The sequence below is a fragment of the Rutidosis leptorrhynchoides genome, chromosome 3 (genome assembly GCF_046630445.1).
Source record: "Rutidosis leptorrhynchoides isolate AG116_Rl617_1_P2 chromosome 3, CSIRO_AGI_Rlap_v1, whole genome shotgun sequence".
NCBI lineage: Eukaryota > Viridiplantae > Streptophyta > Magnoliopsida > Asterales > Asteraceae > Rutidosis > Rutidosis leptorrhynchoides.
Genome location: NC_092335.1, coordinates 300,303,725 through 300,314,527, shown reverse-complemented (window position 1 = coordinate 300,314,527; position 10,803 = coordinate 300,303,725). Strand labels below are relative to the sequence as shown.

Sequence of the window (10,803 nt, the reverse complement as noted above, 5' to 3'; positions counted from 1 at the left end):
TAAGGATGATAAATAGATGATTTTCGACAGAAAATGATAAGCAAAACTTTTGACATGCAGACACGGTCGAAATCCAGACTCACTAATGCATCCTAACGACAATCAGTTAGACTCACTAATGCAAGACCTGGTTCGCTAAGACCACCGCTCTGATACCAACTCTAATGACCCGTCCTAATCCACAAGGACGAATACATTACATTTGGTTACATTGCGAGGTACTAGACCTCTATATGATAAATTTTACAAACATTGCATTCGTTTTTGAAAAGTCAATCTTTCATTGCATCGAAAGTTGACGGCATGCATAGCATTTTATAATATATCTAACTATAATTGACTTAATAATAATCTTGATGAACTCAACGACTCGAATGCAACGTCTTTTGAAATATGTCCTGAATGACTCCAAGTAATGTCTCTAAAATGAGCAAGTGCACAGCGGAAGATTTCTTTCATACCTGAGAATAAACATGCTTTAAAGTGTCAACCAAAAGGTTGGTGAGTTCATTAGTTTAACATAAATAGTCCTTTCATAATTTTAATAGACCACAAGATTTCATACTTCCATTTCTCATAATCATACGTCCCATGCATAGAGACAAAAATATCATTCATATGGATTGAACACCTGGTAACCGACATTCACAATATGTATATAAGAATATCCCCATCATTCTGGGATCCTCCTTCGGACATGATATAAATTTCGAAGTACTAAAGCATCCGGTACTTTGGATGGGGCTTGTTGGGCCCGATAGATCTATCTTTAGGATTCGCGTCAATTAGGGTGTCTGTTCCCTAATTCTTAGATTACCAGACTTAATAAAAAGGGGCATATTCGATTTCGATAATTCAACCATATAATGTAGTTTCGATTACTTGTGTCTATTTCGTAAAACATTTATAAAAGTTGCGCATGTATTCTCAGCCCAAAAATATATATTGCAAAAGCAATTAAAAAGGGAGCAAATGAAACTCACTATAATGTATTTTGTAGTAAAAATACATATGACGACATTGAACAATGCAGGATTGGCCTCGGATTCACGAACCTATATCAAGTATTAACACATTATAGTATAAATCAATTAAGTTTATATATTTGTTATGTTTTAATTATTCTTATAATATATTATGATACTTATTTGATATTTAATTAATGTTATATCAATAATATTAGTTGAAACATAATTTTTATGTAATATTAGTATATTTTATGTTATAATATATTTACATATATATCTTTTGTTTTGCAAAATTAATAATCGTAGAAATACCTGACTAAGGGTAATAATAATCATACTAATAGTATGATACTAGTAATAATAATGATAATAATGATTATCATACTTATATGGTGATAATAATATTTATAATACTAATAATAACAATCATAATAACAATACTATTAAATGATCATAAATTCTTATTTTAGTAATAATAATAGTAATAATTATATTACTACAAATAATAACAATAATAATAATAATATTAATTTTAGAAATGAGAACTATCTTCAAAGAGCTTTTCTAAAAAAAATGCCCCAAACAGGGCTCGAACTCGAGACCTCTCGCCCACCCGCAAACACGCTTAACCATTCTGCCATCCATGTTTTTCTGACTTATAAGGCAACCCAAACATACATATCTAGTATTTCTTTCATCTTAGTTCATCATCTTCTTCACCAAGTTTAAAATCAAACAGGGGGCAAAAACTCAACAACAATCGATTGGGTTTTCATTTATGACTTGTAAACAACATGAAACAAAAAAAAAATGTGTTCATGATATAAAAAAAATGAGAAAAAAAAAACACAAAAAATCCTACTGCTTTGCGCGTAGCTAGGAAAAAAAAATTTGTTTTCAATTTTGAGTTCGTTTTGGACAATCTTTACAACATGAAACATGTTTCAAATCATTCCTAAAATCTATCAAAATCATCAATTTAACTTAAAACATCAAAACAAGCTCTAATTTCTCCAAGAACAAAACAGTTGACTTTTGACAATTTAACTTTGACTCGCAAATTCGAATTCGTTATTAAGAATTGGAACTTGAGATTTTGCAGGAAGTTTAAGTAAATGATTCCTAACAACTCTGCATTTTTAGTTTTTGAAATTTGTTTCAAATTTACGTTAGTGTATATTACTGTGAAGAACTCAAGAACTCAAAAATTGATTTTTAGATTAAGAGTGTTATAGGTTATGATTACAACATGAATTGTGTTGCAAATCATTCCTATAAACTTTATGAATCATCAAATTAACTGGAGATATCAAAACAAACTCGAATTTGATTCAAGAACACTTAGTTGACTTTGAAAACCAAAACTTTGACTCTCAAATTAGAAATTGATAGAAAGAATTGAAGATTGAAAACTTACAGATAGTTTAGATAGATGATTCCTAACAAGACTGCATTATTACATTTTGGAAATTCATTCGAAATCAAAATATGGTGAAAAAGATGAATGTACAGAGTGTCGAGCTTATTTTTAGTTTTCTATCTTTCTCAAATGCATATATCTATATAAGGAATAAATTTTATTCTGTAATGTACCTTGAAATTGACAGATAACAAATTGTAGACAAGAAACAAAAATTGATAAAAGTTGAGAGTGATCTGCAACTGATTTTGGAAACTGTTTGTGTACTATCCATTTTTTATATATCATTAATATTAATATTAATAATTAATAAATATAAATATATATATTAATAATAATAACTCTTTTAATATTATTAATATAAATAATAATAGTATTATAAATAACAAGAATGATGATATTTATTAATCATAATGTTTATAATAATAATAATAATATTAATAATAACATTAATGATAATAATAATACTAATAATACTAATATTAATATTAGTATTGAAAATAACAATAATATTACTAATACAACTAATTCTTAACTTGTAATTACATTTAATATACTAACCTTGCATATTATTAATTATGTAATACTTATTTTATATAATAACACATTTGAAAATTTAATATATATATATATATATATATATATATATATATATATATATATATATATATATATATATATATATATATATATATATTTACACACAATCGTTCGTGAATCATCGGACATAGTCGAAGGGTAAATGTTATCCATGTAAACAGTTCAAAAATTCTGATACTCACATTACAGACTTTGCTTATCGTGTCAAAATCATATAAAGATTAAGTTTAAATTTAGTCGGAAATTCCCGGGTCATCACACATGTTGTACATGATTAAAGGCCAAGTTAATTGCAGATTCATTGTCACATTGAATTGCAATAGGTAAGTTAACTTTGACTTGTAAATCACTTAGTAGACTTCTTAACCATGTTATTTCACAGGTACAATCTGCCAGAGCTCGATATTCTGCTTCTGTTGAAGATCTGGAAACGACACCCTGTTTCTTTGATTGCCAGGAGATCGGACAATTACCTAGGAAGATACAGTAGCCTGTGATTGATCTTCTTATGGTGTTACAATTTCCCCAATCACTATCACAGTATGCCTGTAGTTGTAGTGATGAACTTGTAGGAAAGTATAAACCCTGTGCAGGACAAAGTTTTATATATCTTAGAACTTTGTAGAGTGCTTGTAAGTGATCTGTTCTCGGATTTTGGCTGAATTGGCTTAGATATTGAGCAGTAAAAGAGAGCTCTGGCCTGGTGATAGTAAGATAAATGAGTTTGCCAACCAGTGTTTTATATAGTGTTGGATCAGCTAGAGGTTGACCTGTGTCTGCAGATAGTTTAATGTTGGGTCAATGGGCACATTAGAGGGTTTTACATCCAGGATTCCTGCAGTGTGGAGTAATTCTAGTGCATATTTTCTCTGGGTCATAGTCATGCCATTCTTGTTTCTCAGAAATTCATTGCCTGGATAGTAATTGAGTGACCCAAGATATTTAATACTAAAAGATTTGTCCAGTTTTGTTTTGATTTCAGAGATGAGTTGTGTGTTGTTGCCTTTAAGGATAAGGTTATCAACATAGATCACTAAAGCCAAGAAGTTTGTGCCCTTTTTATAGGTGAACAAGGAGGAATCTACATAGCTTTGTGTGAACCCATTTTCTTGTAGAAAGGTTGTCAGTTTAATGAACCATTGCCTGTTTGCCTGCTTTAGACCATATAGGGATTTGAGAAGTTTGCAAACTGAGTTAGGTGGTACATTTTGGGTGTAACCTTGTGGCAGTGACATGTATACTTCTTCATTCAGATCACCATGAAGAACTGCATTGTTAACATCTAGTTGTTCAATATTCCAATGGTGATGAGTAGCAATTGCCACTAGTGCCCTGACAGTGACCATTTTAGCCACATGAGCAAATGTTTCTGTGTAGTCAGTTCCTTCCCTTTGAGTGAAACCTTTTACCACAAGTCTTGCTTTATATCTTTCTATTGACCCATCAGCTTTAAGTTTGATTCTATATACCCACTTGTTGCCTACTGGGGTCTTGTTGGGTGGTAAGGTTGTAATGACCCATGTGTTGTTGTCTTGAAGAGCCTGCAACTCTTTATTCATAGCTTGTACCCATTTCTCATTCTTAAATTCTTGGATATATGTATGTGGTTCCACAATGTTGTTAATTGTGCATATGAGGTGTCTAGTGGTAGGGGTTATGATATTGTTATAGTTGAGATATTTTGTGTGACGAAATTTAGAGATAGAGTTAATTGATGTTGAATGAATTGAATGGTGATAATCATTGAATTTTGCAGGTATGGTATGTGTTCTGGTGGAAGTTCTTCTAAATGATTGTGCTGTTGTAGATGTTTCATTGGTGGAATTAATGTGAGGAGTTGAAAGTTGTGATGTTGGAGAGTGATTTTGGTGGTCATTTGGTGTAGAATTTGTAGCTGTTGGTAGAGTGGTAGAAGTATTTGATGGTGGGGTGGAGTTTGCAGATTGTGGTATGTCTGGTTCTGGAATAGTGTTTGCAGGTGATGCTTGAGTTATGTTTGGTTCAGGTGTAGTATTGCACTTGTTAGTGGTGGTTGTGGAAGTTGATGGAGGACTATAGATGTGTGATTCATAATGAGTGTGGTGTATGGGAGATGTGTGAGGGGGTATGTCTTGTGTGCTTGTTTGAAATGGAAAGATGGATTCATTGAAGGTGACATGCCTAGTGGTGAAACCTTTGTGTGTTGTTAGGTCTTATAGTATGTATCCTTTTTGTGTTGTTGAATATCCAATAAGGACATATGGTATTGATCTTGGTGTAAATTTGTCATTTGAGTGTGTATAGGCATTGGCTAAGCATCCTATAATTCTGAGATGTGACAGATCAGGTGACTTTTTGTAGATTAGTTGATAGGGTGTGAGGTAGTTTAGAGGTTTGGAAGGTAGTCTGTTGATGATGTAAGAAGCTGTGAGGATGCAGTATCCCCATAGGTGTATTGGAAGATGAGAATGAAAACGAATGGATCTAGCTATCTCAAGGAGTTGTCTGTGTTTTCTTTCTACCCTGGCATTCTGTTGTGGTGTATAGGGACAGATTGTTTGATGTATAATTCCATGTTGTTGAAAGAAATCATTGAGTGAGCTGTTAAGGAATTCTGACCCATTGTCAGACCTTATGGTCTTGATGGTGGTGTTGAAATGATTTTGTACATAAGAACAGAATAATTTGATGTGTGAAGTAGCTTGGGATTTGTTGGGTTGGATATAAGTCCAGATGCCCCTAGAGTGGTCATCAACTATGGTGAGGAAGTACTTGCAATCGTGCATGGTGGTATGCTTATATGGGCCCCATATGTCTATGTGAATTAGATCAAATAAAGTGTTAGCATGTGATGTGCTATCAGGAAATGGTAGTTTGTGTTGCTTAGCTAATGGACAAATAGAGCAATCATTAATGTCATAGCTACACATTATTACAGATGAAAGACAATCAATTTGTTTAAGAACATTAAAAGATGAATGGCCAAGTCTTGAATGCCATAAGAAAGCTTTAGTTGAGTTGAATGTGTGTGGTGTCATGGCTTGATTGATACTGTGTGTTGTGCACTCCTTTTCTTGTTGGATGAGGTAGAGACCATTAAAGAGGGTGCCATGTGCAATCCTCTTATGGTGGTCCTGAAAATAGCATGATAAGGGTGTGAATAAGACAGATAGAGATAGATGTGTTCCTAGCTTGCTGATGGAGAGTATGTTATAGGAGAAACTAGGGATATATAGTAAAACATGCAATGTGATGAAGGAATTAATTCTTACAGAACCATAACTGGTTACTTGTGTGTTGTGGCCATTGGGTAAAGTTACAAGAATAGGTTTTGTGTATTGGTGTATGTTATGAATGTTATTTAGTGAGGAGGAAACATGGTCTTTGGCACCACTGTCCACAATCCAAGCATCTTTTAAATGATTAATAATAGAAGCTATGAATCTGTACTTTTGAGCACTTATGTGTGATGTGATTCTGTGTATACTTGTAGTAGCCTGATCACCTCTGTTTGACTGCATCATTAAGAGCACTTGATTTTGTTGATTCTGCAGCTGGTCCATTCTTGCACTCATTGCCATATCAGCTGATGTGCTCACATCATTCCCAGTCACTGAGTTGATGCTCTTAGTAGGTGCAGATGTTGAGTGGTAGTTGACTTTTTGTGGAGGTTTGTATTTAGCATGCAGTGGATAACCTATGGGGTATCCAACCAGTTTGTAGCATTCCTCTTTGGTATGCCCTTCAAAAGTACAATTAGCACAGAAGATGCCTTTCTTGAAGCTGCTCCTCCCTGCAGTGGTAGTTCTTGATGTATTCCACCTTGTTGTGTTGTTAGACTGCATAGAGAGAGTTGCTGAGATTGCAAGTCTTGTTAAGCCATGCTCTTTTTGTTTTTCTTCTTGCCTCACCATGCCATAAGCCTTGGCTGCAGTAGGCATAGGTTGCATTAATAGAATTTGTCCCCTAACATTTGAGTAACACTCATCTAATCCCATGAGAAATTGAATGAGTCTCTTTCTCTGATCTCTTTCACCATTGATCTTGCCATTTTCACAGTTCCAGGTACATGTGCAGGTATATGGAGACTCTAGGGCATCCATACCATCCCAATATCCCTTCAATTTCTGGTAATACACCTCAACAGATGCATTTTCTTGTTTTAACTGAGTGATTTCATTAGTCAATTGATAGATCTTGTGTCCATCTAATTATGCATAGTGTTCTTGTAGTTCTTTCCATAATTCAGCTGCATTGTTGACAAAACTCAGTGAATTGCCTATCTGATCAGTGAATGTGTTGAGAATCCAAGATATGATCATATCATTAGTCCTCTCCCAGATTGCCTTCATGTTTGAGTTTCCATTAGGTTCTGTTAGTTCACCTGTCACAATTTGTAGTTTATTCTTTGCATTTAATGCAATCATTATTGATCTTCTCCAGGAGCTGTAGTTGTCAGAACCTGTCAGCTTCTTTGATATGAGGATCAGCCAGGATGATCATTATGGTGTAGGTATAGCGGATGATTCGATGATGTTAGATCTTCTTCCAGTAATGAAGTAGAGATCGGCATCATGAATTGTGTTTTGATTTATTTGATTGTGAGAAATAAGGTTTGGAGTCGATTAAATTGAAATCGATGAAATTGACAGTCGTTTTGTAATTTGATTGAGTTGCGGAAGCATGTAATGATCGAATTTGTGAATTGCAGGTTGGCCGGAGATGTGGCCGGAGAAGATGATCGGAGCTAATGGAGCTATAGCTCTTATACCATGAGAGTAAACAAAATTGAGCGGTTACAACTTAATTTCACTAATTCATAATTGGGAAAGCTAATTGCAATGTACATACAAGTGAGGTATAAATACAGCTACAGTATACGCTAACTACCTAATTAACAATTCTAACTAACTCTGTTACAGTTGACCTAACGTTGACTGTGACTGTTAAGTGTACAATTGAGTTAAACACTATTACTCGAGCTCAGATGCTTTCTATGTCTAATCGATTGAGATGAGGTATTCGAGCTTGAGTTATCTCCATTATATTACATAGATCCGAATCTTAAACCATCCCGAGGGAGAGACGGGTTGGACCTGGATCCTGAATATGGGTCGATAAAACCTCCCTTGGGGCAATCCGACTTAAAGGAAATTAATTCCACATATATTATTAAGGGAGACACTCGAACTTAAGACCTCCCCACCCCTCCAAATACACAAATGTATAGGAGTGAACCACTGGACCACTAGGGTGAGTTTTGGTACACTTTTGTTTAACTCCCTAGTCATCTATCAATCTTTTAATGTTTAATCCAGTTATTTGGTTTGTGAACACTTGATGTGATTAAGTCTTTATACTTGTATGATTTTATCTGCGCTTAAACCTATTTATGTGTATAACTATTGACTGTCTAAGACTCAGTAAGTAACACATGTGAATTTATCTAATAATCACATGTATAATAACACTTATGCGTTCACAGAGAACTAACTGTGAGTCTCATAATTATCACATGTAAATCATAAGTATTCAGAGACGATGTTGGTCCCGATTTAAGAACAGGAAATTTGTAGAGGGGTTGAATACAATTATTTTTGTTAATTAAGTTAATTTAATAGTTTAAGCATATAATTAATAATCAATTAAATCAGAGTCATATGTAATTTTCAACTTAATTCTTTTATTGAAATAATCTCAAAGAATCACGGTTATCCTTTGGCGGAATGGATAACCGCTTGTACAGATTACACCTAGATAGCTTTCAAACGAATAATATTTATACAATGTCTGAACTCTATCAATTTAATACCCGCACCACTAATTTATAAAATAGTGGATTCAACTCTTTACAGAAGCCATAATAACCGTGTCATTGATCTATTATCCACCAGTATAAAAGATGTTTGTACTCAGCCGACAACTGTGGAAGGAAGCACGTGACTCCCTTTTCCTTCTTCGGTAGCTAATTGTAGGAATGTGATGACCTGCCAAAATCGTTATTGACGCGGTACATCAACATCTGGTCCCACAACGAAGTTATGCCCTCTATATGCATGTTTAATAAAAGTTTGCATTCAATTTAAAATACGTTTCCTCCAAGTGAGCAATAACTAAAGAAAAATAGTCAATTCCCGTAAATAGTATGTTGTTAAAAATAGCAGGTTTCCAAACGTAGTAAGTTTCTAAAAATAGTAAGTCAACATTATCCATAACAAAACATACTTAAATAAACGAGTGAATGCAAAAATACTTCAAAATATGGCATGACGGACTCCATGCAACACCTTGCCAACTAGCAAGCAAATAAACAACAGAAGCACACCTTACGGGCCTGAGAATAAACATACTTAAAAAGTCAACACAAATGTTGGTGAGTTATAGGTTTAAATAGTGCAATAATAAGTAAAGTAGACCACAAGATTTCCATGTTCAAAAGCATATAAAAAGATTCTGCCAAAATTCGAGCACCCGATTGTCATAACCCGGAATTTTCCATGATTATATATTATATGAGATTAATATTTACATGAATAAATGTTTCCAACATGTTAAGCAATCAAACTTGTCAAGACTTGATTAATTGAAACGGTTTTTATGTAAACGTTTGACCACCCAGTTTGTCCGATGATTCACGAACGTTATAACTTGTATATAACATATATATATATATATATATATATATATATATATATATATATATATATATATATATACATACATATATATATATATATGGACTTATCTATATGTTTATGTAATACCCGTCAAAATATGCCTTGACGTGCTGTATTACCAAAGGTCAAAGTCCAGTCTTCGTACTCTATATGCTTTAATCCTTAGTTTCCATGGTTGACCTCTAACATTTCTTTTATTGCGAAAGCATAACTAAAGTAGATTACCAGAGAATAACACGCTAAACACGTCAACACGAAGGTTGAGTGAATCATAGGTTTAGGTAGTATAAAGTGTAGATTGTATACCACAAGATTTGTTTATTTGCATGCTTTGCCGGCATCTTTAAAAAAATATAACATGATTCTATAAGTTTGAGCACCTTGTAACTAAGCCTTAACGTTTGTTTAGTACCCCTGTTGTTATGTACACCTAACCAAAATGTACCACCTCAAATAGTATACGCCCGTTAAGTTTAGGTTAGTTTCTAACCCGGACGGACGGGGATGTCAAGCCCTATGGATCCATATACACTTATTCGCGCCCATAAGTTCCTAAACTGGTAGTTACTAGTTACCAAAGCTAATGGATTTTCGGTTATAACTCAGCATAGAATATAAGTTTAGTACTTGTGTCTACTTGTAAAATAGAAAAAGACATGTATTCTCACCCCAAAAATAGTTTATAAAACAGTTGAAAAGTTGGGGCTATGGCTCAACTTATGAGCACAGTAACAGTGTGATAGCAAATAGCAGCGGTGGTCCAAAGTTGTCAACCTATCATCATTAGGTTTAAGTTAGTTGGATCATCATGGTCATCATCATCATCATTATAGTTATGTTTTTGATATATATGTTCATATATATTACCGGTGTTCTTTTAACAGTTTTCAATACTAACCATTCTCAAACTTTAGATATTATATAACTCAAATGATCCTCGTTGCTATCAAGTAAGTCAATGGATAACCAGATGTAACCGGGGGCCAGGACTATTTATCCGACTTTTAGCTGTGACATTCGAGATCCACAAACATATTGTCACACCCCCAAATAGGGCATGGGGTATTTGTGACTAATTATATCAAATCAAAGTTGTATAAACGAGAACGACTCTATATGAGACGTTTTATTGAGTTTTGCAGCGGAAGATAAATAGATT

General features: G+C 33.7%; 1 protein-coding gene across 1 annotated transcript; it reads right to left on the bottom strand.

The window, feature by feature from the left end:
- Positions 1-3,746: 3,746 nt before the first annotated feature.
- Positions 3,747-7,394, bottom strand: LOC139901044 (uncharacterized). Its single transcript, XM_071883786.1, has 4 exons — positions 7,247-7,394; positions 6,240-7,174; positions 5,740-6,101; positions 3,747-5,148 (listed from the first exon to the last, which is right to left on the bottom strand). The coding sequence occupies exons 1-4, from the start codon at positions 7,392-7,394 to the stop codon at positions 3,747-3,749; spliced, it is 2,847 nt and encodes a 948-aa protein (XP_071739887.1).
- Between the last annotated feature and the right edge of the window lie 3,409 nt (positions 7,395-10,803).